Consider the following 16,436-nt stretch of genomic DNA (forward strand, 5'->3'; position numbering starts at 1 on the left):
CAGACAGAACTAGACTTGAAATACATGCCTCCTGTTACCTGGTTATGGCAAGGTGTTGATGGTGACCCTGGAGGAGTCTGATCCAAGTTATGATGACTAGTAATGGTTGCCAAATGATAGCAGTTAGCAGCACATTGTGTGAAACCTATTGGTGTCTGTGAACCCGAATAGCTCCCTCTCCTGAACAGAGCTTAATTACACACCTCAGAAATGGAAACACCGTGTAACCTGAATTTTGTTGGGGGCATAGTGTTTTTTTGGGGCATTACTCTTTAGCCAGACACTGAAGACTGTTTATAGCTGTATAGCAGTGTTCAGATTAGATTGCAGACAAATAATTCTTGAACAGAATTGAAAACTTCCCCAGTGCTAGAAAAATTCTAAACCAATGGGAATGATTTTGGATTTGCACAATTAACTGGGAAATTTTGTTTCTATTTAAAAACCTTGCAAATGACACTGAACACTTGGCAGGCATCAGTTGCCACACTGAACATGATTTTTGACTGTTGTTGGCCCTTCATGCTTGCCTGCCAATCCTATTTGTTTGCGCTCTCTTCCTGTGAAGCTGCTTTTAGACCTTTGATTTGTCACAATTGATAGCCTAATTTTTCTGAATGAATAAATTAGAACTGGGCGGCACTTCACTGATTTTGACATCTGAATGGCACCAAAATCAGCCAATACAGTTTTTAATAAAGTCAATTTTAAGGCCTTTGTGTTTCATTGTGGTTTTGCTGCTTGTGTGTTGTAATTTACTTTCATACTTCTGACTTGTCTTTTACCTACCTGGAATCTTAAAACCAACAGAAATCTTGCCTTTAGAATATACTCCAGTTTGCAATTAACATGTTGTTTGCTTAATTGCGTAGGCCTCAAATTTTCAACTCTGTTCCGTGTTTAAATCCCTCCATGGAACTTTCCCACTTACAGTTCAAAGAAATTAGAGACATTATTTCCATACTTTTCATTCCTATGGTTCCTGCCTGTCTGAATCCCCCCACTTCCTATGCTTCACCAGCCTGGTCTTCAGCCACCTCTGTTAAGGCATTCCATTTCCATTTTTCCTTGTCCCTCTGTGAAGTACCTTATTCACTGTATGAATGCAAGTTCATTTCCAAATGGACCACTTATGTGGGTTTAATGTTGTGTACTCATCTTCTTTAAATAGTGCCGTGTTAACCTTTATGTCCAGCTGAACAGACAGTCTAACATCTTATTAAAAAGACAGGACTGCGAGCAGTGCAGCACACTCTCAGTACTTCACTGAAGTATCAATCAAGGTTTTGTGTTCAAGTCTGTGAAGTGGAGCTGAACCTATAACCTGCTGACTGAGATGAGAGCACTACCCACTAGGCCAAGCTGATGTTTATAGAAATTAACATTTAGAAAATTGGTAGAATGAATCTGCATTCAATAGCTCCTCCATTAAGACCGCAGTACAAAACACCACTGCCCTTTTCTATATTGTGCCTCTGAAGGTAAGTTTTTAGCTAACTTGAAATATTCTTCTTTGTAGTTTAAATGGATTTTCAACACTTGAGGCTGCAAGTGATATTGTGGAAGCCTTAATGTGTTAGTATCAAACTCCTCTCCCCTGGTTTTAATGGAGACACTAACCTATTTGAAGTAAATTGGAAAAGTGTATTAAAATAGTGGAGAGAGGAATTACATCAGATTACACCGATCCCAGTCATTTCCAAGTGAAGTGAAGCTAGCACTATATATTTTACTGAAGTGTTTTAGTTAGTTTCCCCAGTTTGAATTAAACTAATCTAAATAATTATTTCCACAGCTTACACCAGTTGAAAAGTATGCAATGAATTACTTAGAGCTGACTCAAGCATTTGTGACTCCTGCAGAGCAGAGACCGCCAGAGGTAAGTAAGATGTTGAATATTTGCCTTTGTCTATTACCTGTGGAACTCTTGTGCTCTTTGCACCTAATACAATGCGAATGAGACTTATTATTTTTATACATTTGTTCTCGGGATGTAGGTGAAGTTGGCAAGGCAGCACTCACTGCCCAAAGATGTTGGTGCTGAGCCTCAAGTGTTTATTTTTGCAGTTGTTTGCTTAGTTGCTCCATTGAAAGGCATCAAAATCAAACAGAATGTAGGGCTGGAGTTATGTGTATGCCCAGACTGGCTAAAGGGGTAGGGGTGACCATTTCGTTTCCCTGAACACTGGAACCGTCAGATGAAGAATGACGGGCCTTGGCTTTCCACCGTCTTGGTTTTTTTTTATTCGTTAACGGGATGTGGGTGTCACTGGCTGGGCCAGCATTTATTACCCATCCCTAATTGCCCTTGAGAAGGTGTTGGTGAGCTGCCTTCTTGAACCCCTGCAGTCCATGTGGTGTAGGTACACCGACAGTGCTGTTAGGAAGGGAGTTCCAGGATTTTGACCCAGCAACAGTGAAGGAACGGCGATATATTTCCAAGTCAGGATGGTGAGTGACTTGGAGTGGAGCTTCCAGGTGCTGGTGTTCCCATCTATCTGCTGCCCTTGTCCTTCTAGGTAGTAGAGGTCATGGGGTTGGAAGGTACTGTTGAAGCAGCCTTGGCGAGTTGCTGCAGTGCATCTTGTAGATGGTGCACACTGCTTCCACTGTGCATCGGTGGTGGGGGGAATGGATGTTGGTGGTGGTGAGTGGAGTGCCAGTCAAGCGGGCTGTTTTGTCCTGGATGGCGTCGAGCTTCTTATGTGTTGATGGAGCTGCACTTATCCAGGCAAGTGGAGAGTATTTCATCACAAACCTCATTTGTGCCTTGTAGATAGATGGTGAACAGGCTTTGAAGAGTCAGGAGATGAGTTATCCTCTGCAGAATTCCCAGCCTCTGAGCTGCTCTTGGAGCCACATGCTGACAAACGGATAGATTGAGTTTAAATTCATGGCTTGACATTCTGAAATTCGAACCTGTGACCTCTGACTACTCGATGAACACATCAGCTTCCAGGTTTGGAGGCTGTATTTGGTGTAGTCATGATGGGTTTTTAACTTAGGTTATTAGCACAGCAGATGTCGTCGATTTAAAGCTCTGAGCAATGGAAGTGCCAAATCAATTAAAAAGTATCTGAAATAAAGTTGCTGGTTGCATTTTTCCCAAACGTGCAAGGACTGTATTCTCGTGCTGGAACAAACAGCTTTAACTCCTGTCATTTCTGGCTGTGTCAGGATCATGTAAAAGCAGCCAAGCGAGTGTGGGAGTTTGGACACTTGCACTCTCTGAAGGAGGAAAGGAAGAGGCAACTAGAGGATGAAGAAAATGATGTATTGTTCACCTACAGTCGGGAGGATGCTTACAATAAGGTACCTTTTGGTCTTGATGTTGGAACAAAACTCTCCTTACGAACAATAAAAACAGAAAATGCTGAAAATACTCAGCAAGTGTGGAGAGAAACAAAATTAATGTTTTGGGTCAAATACCTTTCATGCAGAAAGACAGAAATGATGTAATAGGTTGTAAGCCAGGAGAAGGTGAGAGGGAGCTGGAGGAGCAAAAGGGAAGGTTTCTGATAGGGTGGCGGGCAGGAGAGATTAAATGACAAAACATTTCATGGTAAAGGAAATGAGCAATGGATATCGTAAAGAAATAAAAGATGTGTCCAGATGAGGGGCAAATAGATACATAGCCATCTAAGTGCAATGTGAAGAGATAAAGAAAGAAACTAAGCAGGCAAAAGAAACATATAGAGCAAGATGAAGACAGAGGTTACGATCTGAAATTTATTAAACTCAAGTTCAGAAGACTGTAGAGTGCCAAGTCGAAAGATGAGGTGCTGTTCCTCATTGGAATGCTGTAGCAGGCTGAGGGCAGAAAGGTCAAAGTAGGAGCAAGGTGGAGAATTAAAATGACAAGCAATAGGGAGCTCGGGGTCATACTTGTGGACTGAACAGAGGTGTTTCGCAAAGTGGTCACCACGCCTGCACTTAAGAGTAGTGAATGCAGTTTGGTAAATTGAAAGAAATACAAATAAATCGTTTCACTTGGAGGGAGTGTTTGAGGCGCTGGATGCTGAGCAGGGAGGAGGTAAAAGGGCAGGTGTTGCATCTCCTGCGCGTGCGTGGAAAGATGCTGTCGCAAATGGACGGGATGGTGGGGGGTGACTGAGGAGTGGACCAGGGTGTCACGGAAGGAATGACCCCCTTCAGCATACTGAAAGAGAAGGGCAGGGGGAGATTTTTGGTGGCGGCATTAGGCTGGAGGTGGCTCAAATGATGGAGGTTGATCCATTGAATATAGAGGTGGGCAGGGTGAAAGGTGAGGAGCAGGGAACCCGGAGGAAGGGATGGGGTGAGAGCAGAAGTGTGTGAAATAAATCAGACACCTTGGAGTGCCTTGTCAACCACACTGGGGTAGGGGAATCCTTGGTTGAGGAAAAAGACATATCGGAAGTGCTAGTATGGAAGTTTGCATTGTGTGAATATGCGACAGAGACTGAGAAACTGGGAAAATGGAATGGAGTCCTTGCAAGAAGTGAGGTGTAAGGAAATGTCATCAAAGTATCCTTGGGAGTCCATGGGCTTGTGGTTAATGGTAGTTGATAGCCTGTCTCTGAAAAGGGAGACAGAATTCCAGGAAGGGAAGGGAAGAGTCGGGAGATGGACCAGATGAAGATGAAGGCTAGAGAAGGGTGGAAATTGGAAACAAAATCAATGAAATTTTCCAGTTCATGGCGAGAACAGGAAGCAGTGCTGATACCCAGAGTCATCAGTGTACTGGAGAAAGGGATGAGGGAGGGGGCCTGCATTTGAGTGGAATAAAAAATGTTCCATATATCCCACAAAAACACAGACATAGTTAGTTCGCATTGTAACACCTTTTATTTGGAGGAAGTGAGTAGAGTTGAACGTGAAATTGTTCAGTGTTAGAACAAGTTCAACCAGGTGGTGGATGATGGGAACTGGTTGAGCCTCCATTTAAGGAAGAACTGGAGAGCTTCTAGTGCATGGTGGAATTGTAGAGGGTATTAGAAGTGTCATGGATATAGGAAGAAAGAGACTGGACAAGGGGAGAAAGAAAACTGAGAAAGGAAGAGAGAGGTTCAGTGGGGCAGGAACGGGCTGAAACAAAATGTGAACCAGGACAGTTTTGTTTATGGATTTTGGGAAGGAGGTAGAAGTGGGCTGTACAGGGTTGGGAGACTGAGGTTGGAACAGTGGAGGGAAGATCTCCAAAGGAGATGAGGTCAGCGACAGTACTGAATGTAATGGCTTGATGTTTGGTAATGGTGTCATAGCCCAGGGGAGATGGGAGGGAGAGTCGTAAAGTTGGCAATTGGCCTTTGCTAGGTAGGGATAAGGATGCCAGCTGACGAGCGCTTCCTTGTCAGGTCAGACATGAGAGAAAGGTGTGCCATAAGTTCAGAAGACGATAGGTTGGTGTGCGTCAGATGAGTAGAGGAATTGAGACTGCTGATGCCAGCAGTTCTCAATGAAGCTGTAGAGAAGGCCTGAGGCCAGAGGGAGAAGTCCAGTTGGAGGAAGAATTTTGGAGACAGGCGAAAGGGTCCGTTACTTAGAGGGAAGATTCCTGTCCAAAGAAGTGGGCACAGAGGCTGAGGCGACAGAAGACGAGCTCTGAATTTTGAGCTTGACACAATTCTTTGAGGTGGGGACATAAGTGGATGAAGCTGAGGCCTTTTCTGAGGATAGAACTTTCAGAGTCTGAGAGAGAGGAAGGTCAAAGAGTATTGTGAATACCCAGCAAGGGGTGAGATTTGAGGAAGAGATGGGGTTGGAGGGGAGGAAGGATTCAGAGGGGTGCTGGTACGCGTGAGTTGGTGAAGCTTACGATCCTTAATGAAGTTTGTTGGTGTACTGGTGCAGGGCTTGGTGCAGTGTGGATCCCAGTGTTGCACACTTGCTGTTTCTCACCTTGGATGATCCACACTAGGGAGTAAAGTAGCAGAATCCCTTCCCCAGCAGAAAGGAATAACCATGCTGAAGCTAATTGTGTGGAAGGTGGGATGGGGTGGTGGTGTTGGTGAGGTGGTAGGCAGAAAGATTTGTGTTTATTACATGGCACCTCAGCTCCTCTCTTAGGAATGTCCCAAAGTGCTTTGAAAGACAATGTCCTACTTTGAAGCGTAGGTAAGAGTGCTGGCTAGTTTAGCCACAGTAAGATCCAACTAATCGGCGCTTGGCTGAATGCTGGGTCGTTCCATTTTATTGTGGCATTGTTTGAGGGAGAAACGTTGACATCAGTAGAATCCCTCCTATGTGAGCTGTACAATTGGATTCTTGGCAGCCACCTTAAAATGGAACAGAGCTTGCCTCTAACACCGGATGGACAATCCCTCTGTCACTCCTTTGGTACCTCCTGAGAACATTGGCATGAATTCTGTGCCAAAACCTCAGGTGGAGCTGAAACCCTCAACCTTTTTTGACTCTGATAAGAATGCTGCCAACTGGGCTGAGTGGCAGACTTGGCAAGAGCTGAGAACCAGGCCACATGCCCATCCATCAATTTAGAAATAGTGTTCAACCTGAGGTGATTGTCCGTGAGGGGGGGAGACCAGAAACAGGGATCACAAATATGTGTTGGTAAGTAATACATCTAATAGGGAATTCAGGAGAAATTTCTTTACCCAGTGAGTAGCAAGAATGAGGGACTTGCTACCACAGTAAGTAGTTGAGGCGAATAGCATCGATGCATTTAAGGTGAAGTTAGCTAAGCGCTTGAGGGAGAAAGGAATAGAAGGATATGCTGATAGGGTTACATATTAAAGAGTGAGAGGAGGCGCATGTGAAGCAGAATCACCAGCATGAACCAGTTGGGCTGAATGGCATGTTTCTGTGCTGTAACTTCTACATATTTACTAAGACATAAAAAGAAAATCTGATGATGAAAAGGCAATCGTGAAATGGTTTGTGCTGTTTTCTTTGCAAGACGATTTCAATCATTTTTTTTTTTACTCCTTTTTGTAAAGGAATATGTGAAAGAAGGTCAGGATGGCCAGACTGAAATAATGCCTGTGAGTTTCCACACACTTCTTTAAAAGGAATTCAAGTATTTGTGCAATTAAGGGGTGAGTTGGTAACACTAATTTCGATTTGTGGCAGATTTGGACTCCTCCAACACCGCCCCAGGATGACAACGACATCTATATGGATCCTGTAATGTGCCTGATGTATGACACTACTCCTATTCTGGAATCCAAACTACCCCCAGTTTACGTCCGCAAGGAGCACAAGAGACTAAAGATGGATCCATCAGGTAAGAAAAGGTTCTTTCCAAACATAGGAGGAATGTAGTGTAATGTTTTACTCGGTTGCATCTCAATTTAAATGTTGATCGATAAAGGAACCATATTTAACTTCCTAGAACATAGGAATATAGGATTTAGGAGCAGGAGAAGGCCATTCGCCCCTTTGAGCTTGATCTGATTGTGGCCTTAACTCCACTTGCCTGCTCCCCCCATAACCCTTGATTCCCTTGCCTATGAAAAATCTGTCTAACTCAGCCTTGAATAAATTTAATAACCCAACCTTCAGTGCTTTCTGGGGAAGAGAATTCCACAGACCTACAATCCTCAGAGAAAAAAATTCTCCTCATCTCCACCTTAAAAGGCAGACCTCTTATTCTTAAATTGTGCCCCCAAGTTCTAGTCTTCCCCTCAAGAGAAACATCCTCTCAGCATCCACCCTGTCAAGTTCCCTCAGGATGTTATCTGTATCAAGAAGATCACCTCTCATTCTTATAAACTCCAATGGGCATAAGCCCAACCCTGTTCAACCTTTCTTCATAAGATAAGCCCTTCATCCCAGGAATGAGTCGAGTGAACCTTCTCTGAATTGCTATTATATCCTTTTTAAAATAAGGAGACAAAACCATACACAGTACTTCAGATGTGATCTCACCAAGGCCCTCTACAGCTGTAGTAAAATTTCCCGACTTTTATATTCCATTCCCCTTGCAATAAGCATCACCATTCCATTGCACTCTCAACATTGCTTCTGAGCTACAGATGTAGTAAATAGACTAAATTAGAGCAGTATGGGTGAATGTTAGAAATAGTCATGGCACTTCATCGCTTTTTGTAAGTCTTTAAACAGTTTTAAACTCACTTTAAGAAACTGAGTAAAATTCAACTTGTAAAGGGTGTAGGAAAATAGGAAGATACAGAAACAGCAGAGTCACTGCAACCTATCCGATAGTCCCAAAAATGAGCACCCCTCAATCATTTCTGCATAGAGCAGTCCATCCCACATGTTAACCTCCCACTGTGTAGTTAAATCTATTGTCATCATACTGTCTGTCTTCTAAGCATCAGCCTATGGCCTCTGGTGCCAATCCCCATCGTATTATCGGGGTCCAATTTGACTCTTAACTTCACACATTTCTACTGGACAGCTGGTTGCAGATAAATGAAATCTTTCAAATGAACAGAATAAATGGTCAAAGAGAACTGCTAACATATACGCATGAATCACACTTTGGAAAAGGGCATGCGGTAAGCATCACAGGTTAATATTACACCCTACTTCCAGTTTAAAATTGTATATAAAATCATAAGAAATGGGAAATGGAGTTGGCCATTCTTCCCACCGAGCCTGCTCCGTCATTTGATAAGGTCATGGTTGATCTAAATTTGGCCTTAACTCCAAATTCCTGTCTGGATCCCATAACCCTAGACTCCCTTGTCAATCAAAAATGTAACTCAGCCTTGAATATATTCAATGACCCAACCTCCACTGGAGGTTCTTCAATGGAAGAAAATTCCAAAGACTAACGACCCTCTGAGAAAAGAAATTCCTCCTCATCTCCGTGTTAAATGGGAGACCTCTTATTTTGAAACTGTGCCCTCTAGTCCTAGATTCCCCTACAAGTGGAAATATTCTCTCAGCATCAACCCTGTCAAGCCCCTTCAGAAGCTTATGTTTCAATAAGATCACCTCTTATTCTTCTAAACTCCAATGAGTATAGTCTCAACCTCTTCATCCTTTCCTCATAAGACAACCCCTTCATCCCAGGAATCAATGAACCTTCTCAGAACTGCTTCCAATGCAAGAATATCCCTCAAGTAAGGATCCCAAAACTGTACACTGTACTCCAGGTGTGCCATCTCCAATGCTTTTCAGTACTTTTTAAACTCTATCCCCCTTGCAATAAATGCTGACATTCCATTTGCCTTCCTAATTACTTGCTGTTACTGCTTGCTAACTTTTTGTGATTCGTTGTACAAGGACACCCAGATCACTCTACCACAGTGTTCTGCAGTCTTTGTCCATTTAAATAATATTCTGTTTTTCTACTCTTCCCGTCAAGGTGGACAACCTCACATTTTCCCATCACCTACCGAATTTTTGCCCACTCACTTAACTTATCTATATCCCTTTGCAGGCTCTTTGTACCTCCTCACAATTTGCTCTCCTACCTATTTTTGTATCATCGGCAAATTTGGCTACAATACAGTGGATCCCTTCCAAGTCATTAATACAGATTGTAAATTGTTGAGATCCCAGCACTGTTCCCTGCATCACTCCACTAGTTACAGTTTGCCAACCTGAAAATGACCCATTTATCCCTACTCAGGTTTCCTGTTTGTTAGCCAGTCCCCCTATCTATGCTAATATATCACCCCCAACACCACGAGCTCTTATCTTGTGCAGTAACCTTTATGTGGCATCAAATGCCTTCATTGAATGCCTTATGGAAATTGAAATGCACTCCATCTACTGCTTCCTCTTTATCCACCCAGCTTGTTACATCCTTAAAGAACTTTAATAAAGTTGTCAAACATGATTTCCCTTTTGCAAAATCGATAGACTAACTGGCCTACAGTTTCCTGCTTCTGTCTCCCTATTTTATTGTATAGTAGTGTTACATTTGTGGATTTTCCAATCCTTTGGGATCTTTCCAGAATCTAGGGAATTTTGAAAGATTATAACCAAATACATCCACTATCTCCACAGCCACTAAGACTATAGGATGAAGGCCACCAAGTCCAGAACTTGTCGGCCTTTAGTCTGAATAGTTTTCCTCGCATTTTTCCTCCAGTGATCGTTTCAAATTCCTTTTGCCTCTTGATTTTCTACTACCTTGTGATGCTATCTTCATTTTCTTCTGTGGAAACAGATAGAAAATACTTGTTCAAAGTCTCTGCCATTTCCTCGTTTCCATTATTAATTCCCCAGTCTCATCCTTTAAGGGACCAATGCTTTAACTATACTCTTCCTTTTTATATACTTGAAGGAGCTTTCCCTCTCTCGTATTCCAATTTCTCCCTTTTTTCAAGCCATCCTTTACTGGTTTCTAAAATTTTCCCCATCTTCTGGGCTACCACTAATCTTTGCACCAATGTAAATCCTTTCTTACAATTTGATAGCATCCATAACTTCCTTCGTTATCTATCCTTTGCGTAACGTCTTTCTATATATAATGGTTAAAAGCCTATCCATAAAACAATTTTATTGATAAATTGAATAACGTGCATTTAATGTAAAAGTGCAGTGTGGCGGTATCAGTGTGGGAAATACATGCAAGAACTGAGCTTGTTGTCGAGCCCTGCTTCCTCCGTTTCCCCCCAAATGAACCATGCCAACTGAGATCTCTATGGCAAAGATAAGGAAAGAAGAATGCAAGCATCTTGTGCTAGTCAGCATCATTGTTAAACTGATGTTTCCACTTGTGGCGGAGTCCAAAACTAGGAGCCATTAATATAGGATAGTTACTAATAAACCCAATAGGGAATTCAGGAGAAGCTTCTTTTCCCAAAAAGTGGTGAGAATGTGGAACTCGCTACCACAGGGAGTGGTTGATTTGAAAAGTATGGATGTGTTTAAGTGGAAGCTAGATAAACATGAGAGAGAAAGTAGAAGGATATCCTGATGGGGTGAGATAAAGAGGTTTGGCGGGGAGGGGAAAGGCATACATGGAGCATAAAGATTGGCATGGACCAATTGGGTTGAATGGTGTGTCTCTGTGCTGTGTAGATGCTGTGCTGGTGTTCTGGAAGGAGGACAGGCACACACACCCTCGTATCAGAGAAAGGTGCTGCCTCGAACATCAGGAATAGTTGGTGGCAAGTTGTATTAAAAACACTCATCTGGCATTGCTTTTTTGCATGTGCGGAAAGTAAGACCGCTTGACCTTTGTTGTTACAGCTGCTGGAAAGAAATTTAAGAAAGCTCGGCATGGTGAGCCAGTCACCCCGCCACGGTCACTGTTCGACAGGTCCACACCATGCATGTTGAAGATGCGCCGTGAGGCTAAAGATCAGAAGAAGAACATGTTCATGAAACAGCAGACGTCATTCGCTAAACCGTTGCCCACGCTGACCAAGCCCCCCGTGGACAGTGGGACAGACAGTCCTGAGTGGCTGATCAGTGAGGACTGGGCTTTGCTGCAGGTAGTACTCCCACTCATGTTTGATCAACATTTGCTGCAGCATCTGGGGGTCAGAAAACACACATGATGAACAAAATGGGTAGCTGGAGGAAGGATGGGGCCCTGAGTAATTCACAGGAGGGTCAGGGACTACTTGCGAGGGTTGGGGACTGGCCTAGCCATTTATGCAAGTTTAAAAAAAAATGTCAACCTGAATTAAATCACTGCCTGTGGCCATCAGTACTTAACATGGTCGAAATTTATTTCTCAATTCCTCCCTCCGTTTCCATATCAAAAATGTTTGTGTCGTGTCTGGATGGCTTTGCTGCATGGATGGTGAGCTGTTTCCTAACCAACACACAAGGCTAGTTGCCAAAATAATGTGCAGATTGTAAGAATATTATTCTCAGAAGGGGATTAGATAATTGAATTTAACTTTAACTTCAGCTTATGGGAGAAGCACATGCGGAAACAATCCTATGAGTAGGATTCATTTTGAGTTGCTGTAGCAAAGAGGCAGTAAACATAATGGGCAGAATGGCCTCTTTGCTGTGAAGTTTCACGGGTGTGTGGAGCGTAAGTAGAGTCAATAGGATCCGGAGCATGAAACTTTTAACTTAATACATCACTCAGCGAAGCTAGTGTGATGAATGAGGGATATCACTTTGCATGTCTTGCTCTGATGCTGGGTTTGTGGTACATTGTGGAGACCCAGTATGATCACTGATCTGGAAGTGTTTGATGCTGATACTGAATCCTCTTTCACCTTGTGAATTAAATTGAACAGTGAAGCACAAGTGCATTGCATCAGAAAGAGAAAGGCATTGGGTGGCATGGATACCATCCTCCATATGTCATCCTCCCTAACCCCCTAAACAATCTGATGGAGAATTGCTGTACTGCATAGAATTTGATTTTTAAAAATCCTTGGGGTTGAATCCACTGTATTTGATGGGAGACCTGCAGAGGCCTTGGAGAAGTGATGCATATGACATTTGCAGGGTTCCCACCGCTCTTCTGACGAATTTATGGCCAATTCTGGTACCACCCTGTCTGCTGGATGCCTCGGCTAAGAGAGGGTGCAGGAGAGATTTACTAGAGTGGTACCAGAGATGAGGGACATTAGGTAAGTGGTGAGACTGGAGATGCTGGGACCGCCCTCCTTCAAACAGGGAATGTTAAGGGGAGATTTTAATAGAGTTCAAAATAATGAAAGGTTTTGATAGCAGATAGGGAGTAAGAATTTCCACTGGCAGTGGGATCAGTAATCAGAAGACACAGATTTAACAAAAGAACTAGGGAGGAGTAGAGATGAAAATTTTTATGTAACGAGTTATGATGATCTGGAATGTGCAGCTGGTGGAGGCTGATAAACTTGCAACTTCCAAAGAAATTGGACAAATGCTTAAAGGGGAGAAAGTTGCAGGGCTATGAGAAAAGAACAGGGGAGTGATAATAATTGGACAGCTTTTCAAATAATCTCCTTCGGCACTGGATGATTCTATAATCAGGAGAACCTCCTGCGGAAATTCAATCCCATATTTTTAAAGGAGTGAAAATACTGCTCAGATCAAATGGTCCTTCGGTACCTCAACACATTGTGACTCTTATTAGCATAGTGCATAATGTGGTGGAAGGTTTTGTTGTTTGCATCTCAAAGGCCTCAACAAACATGTTAATGATTCCATAGCTTTCTTTCTAATGGAGCAGTTTTAATCACCTTGTTTATTGTTTGTTGCTGATAGGCTGTGAAACAATTGCTGGAATTGCCTTTAAACCTGGCCATCATTTCCCCGGCACACACACCGAACTGGGATCTTGTCAGCGATGTAGTTAACTCCTGCAGCCGCATTTACCGATCACCCAAACAGTGTCGCAACAGATACGAAAATGTAATAATACCGAGGGAAGAAGGAAAGGTAAAAGCCACTTTACTGTTAGACCTTCGATAACAGTGCATTTACACGTTTGAATGTTTTATTATTCAGGACGAGCTGAAAGTCTGTATGCTGTGTTCACCTATTGGTTCATATATGTTGTTTTTGAAGCCTAGTGCATACATAGATTTATTTAAAGGAGAAGGTTAGATACAAATTTTAATGTACTGGGGGCCATTAGAATATGAAATAATTCACCCCAAGGTGCTATTGGAGCAAAGGCTACATCATTTGAATTGGGAAAGTATTTGAAAAGGAAGCATATAAATTAAAAATGAGAAAAGGCAGTCAGTGGGTCAAGAATTATCGTCTTTAATCGAAGATCCGACACCAATATAGGAGCAATGGGCTGAATCGTCATTTGGTACTTTAATTGCTATGACTTTGGAAAGTACTGTCTAAAGAAACGGTGATATACTGTGAAATAGACTATGCAGGATGCTTCTGGTTCAAATTAGAGCTATTTGGATAATTGGCTTATTCTAGGTGCACACTTTGTCTATATCCGCGCTACTTTGTATATATACTGCAGTATGGCTGACCAGGAAACTCTCTTGCTCTTACCTTATACATATGTACGAAATAGGAGGTTCCTTGGAAAAAGGAATCTTGCTCCAGAGGCAGGACAGGTGTTGACTGTTCGTGTGAAGCTCAGTCCGAAAGCCTTGTGTTAATGAATTCTGTACCTTCATTGAAATGTAGCAGTGTTACATTGCGCACAACGGCAAGGTGTCCAGAGGGTTTCTGCATTTTACTACCCAATTCCCACTCAGGGTGCAGCCCGTTAGCAATACAGTGCTGGTCCAAAAATGACATACCCTGACCTGAAGCAGGGCTGAAGAGCAGCGCCAAAATTGAAAGTACCGTTGTTCCGATTTGTGCAGCTGCTGCAGACCAACAACAAGATTTAGTCCAAGCAACCTGCTGCGTTCTGTAGGACCAGCAAGAAAGCCGCAGTGCATTGACTTAGAGAGAGAAGAGTAGCCCGGGAAACAATTCTGCTTATTGCTGTTGAACGCCTACACTAGTGAACAAAAAAAAACCGCACGTAACAAACATTACGTGCAGAAGAGTGAAGTGCTGGAAGCGCAATACATGGACAAGTGGGTAGCATGGGAATAGAAGTGCTGCAATTCTAGTTAATGCTGACTCTCCAGGTTAGCAATGGCAATAAATATTGAATAAAATTGTGGGTGCAGATGTCTGTTAAAACCACAGAGCAGAAAGATGACCTTTAAAGGCTTAATTTGCAACAGATAAAGAGCTTTAGAAAGCGATTTATTTTCTTTGGATACGACAAACCCACTCCTAAAATTTTAAATCAGCACTTCTGTTTGCAGGAAGCTTATAAATTGCACAACTATGCATATAACATTTTTGAATATGATAACTTTATTAATAGCAGCGTAGGATCGTGATGTTACGTCACTTTTTTAATATACAGATTGTACAGGACACCACCTAAGGCTTCTCCGCCTTCAGTACCATGCCCTAAGAGGAGCTAGTGAACATGGACTTCCATTGGATTAGTCCATGGCTGTGCTTGGCAAAGTACTGCAGTGGTTTGCCATTGTCTTCTGCAGTATGGCTGACCAGGAAACTCTCTTGCTCTTACCATATACTCTCTTGCTCTTACCATATACATATATACGAAATAGGAGCAGAAGTAAGCCATTCGGCCCTCGAGCCTGCCTGCCATTCAACAAGATCATTGGATGATCTGTTTGTGTTTCGAGTTCTAAATGCCCTTCTACCCCTGATAACCTTAGATTCTTGTTAGGCAACGGAATCAATCTGCCTCTGCCTTATAAATATTCAGTGACCCTGCTTCCACCACCACCTGAGGCTGAGAGTTCCAAAGTCGCACAACCCTCTGATAGAAAACATTTCTCCTCATCTCTGTCCTAAAAGGGTGACCTCTAATTTAAAAACAGTGACCGCTAGTTCTGGGCTCACCCAAAAGAGGAAACATCCCTTCCACGTCCACCTTGTCAAGATCATTCAGAATCTTACATACTTCGATCAAGTCACCCCTCACTCTACTCAACTCTGATGTATTGGAAGGATTTACAGGCTGATAATTAACCTGTTTGACCACATTATGAATGCACCTTGCGTGGCCATCAAGCTCTGGGGTGGGACTGGTTGAACCCAGAGCTTCTGGCCCAGAGGTAGGGACACTACCACTCTGCTACAAGACCCCACCACTAAGGCTCGTGAAAGTAAAAGAGAAAATGATAGAATTGAGAAACCAATGATCAATCTGACCAATAGCTTTGTGTTTTAAACACCTGAAGATTGTAGGAGGAAGGAATATTTCATGTGTTCAGAGACCCTGATAAAGAATAAACTAGAATTGTGAGGCTTTGTAATCAGCCTTGATATCAACAAGATGCAGAGAAAGAGTTTGTTAGTTCGCATACTTGGACCATAGATGGAACAACCCAGCCCTACAGCCCCCATCTCCTCATTCTCCACTAAGAAAAGTTCAATTTGGTTTAGCTTTACTTCGCTCTGAAAGTAACGCCACAGTTTGTGACAGGATTTTGATAGGACATGAACGTGTATTGTCCTGCTTTCTGTTTCATTACTTTGTAAAATTGTGTCCACTGTGTTAATATTTTACTTTGAGCAGATGACTAGAAAGCTTGTTGATTCTGCTCTCATTCACTTTCAGTTGATATATGATGCTAATCCAAAGAAAAAAACAAAAAGCATTTATAAGGTAAGTTCATCCTTTTACAATTCATTGCTCAATAATATTATTTTAAATTAATATTATATGCATTTTTATAAGATGCAAATGATAAATTGACATTTATTTTTATTTAAAGAACAAGAACAGTCGCCCACTGCGAACCAGCCAAATCTATGCACAAGATGAGAGTGTTATGCATACTCAGCTCTTCACGAGCCACTTTGAGCTTGTGAAGCTTATAGCTGGCAAAAGAAGCCTGCCAATCAAACCTATGTAAGTGTTTTTCCATGTATTAGGAATTGCTGGACGATAAAGTTCACCTAAGTTCACTTTCTATAATGTTGGTAGTTGCACAATACATTAATGTATGACTAATGACTACAGTCAATCTCAATCATTTAATCTACAACAGACATAGACAGTGGTGGAGAGCTTTGGAAATCATTGATCCAACTACCCTGTTCCT

General features: G+C 42.4%; 1 protein-coding gene across 12 annotated transcripts in view; it reads left to right on the forward strand.

The window, feature by feature from the left end:
• Nucleotides 1–16,436, forward strand: part of ep400 (E1A binding protein p400) — a 143,910-nt gene that overhangs the window by 98,963 nt on the left and 28,511 nt on the right. For all 12 annotated transcript variants that reach the window (XM_041202555.1, XM_041202549.1, XM_041202552.1 and 9 more), the window contains 8 exons: nucleotides 1,796–1,879; nucleotides 3,178–3,312; nucleotides 6,936–6,980; nucleotides 7,069–7,222; nucleotides 11,113–11,357; nucleotides 13,081–13,254; nucleotides 15,950–15,997; nucleotides 16,107–16,243. In XM_041202555.1, the coding sequence (XP_041058489.1) occupies nucleotides 1,796–1,879; nucleotides 3,178–3,312; nucleotides 6,936–6,980; nucleotides 7,069–7,222; nucleotides 11,113–11,357; nucleotides 13,081–13,254; nucleotides 15,950–15,997; nucleotides 16,107–16,243 (1,022 nt within the window). The remainder of the gene's footprint in view (nucleotides 1–1,795; nucleotides 1,880–3,177; nucleotides 3,313–6,935; nucleotides 6,981–7,068; nucleotides 7,223–11,112; nucleotides 11,358–13,080; nucleotides 13,255–15,949; nucleotides 15,998–16,106; nucleotides 16,244–16,436) is intronic.

The sequence above is a fragment of the Carcharodon carcharias genome, chromosome 13 (genome assembly GCF_017639515.1).
Source record: "Carcharodon carcharias isolate sCarCar2 chromosome 13, sCarCar2.pri, whole genome shotgun sequence".
In the NCBI taxonomy this organism is placed as follows: Eukaryota; Metazoa; Chordata; class Chondrichthyes; order Lamniformes; family Lamnidae; genus Carcharodon; species Carcharodon carcharias.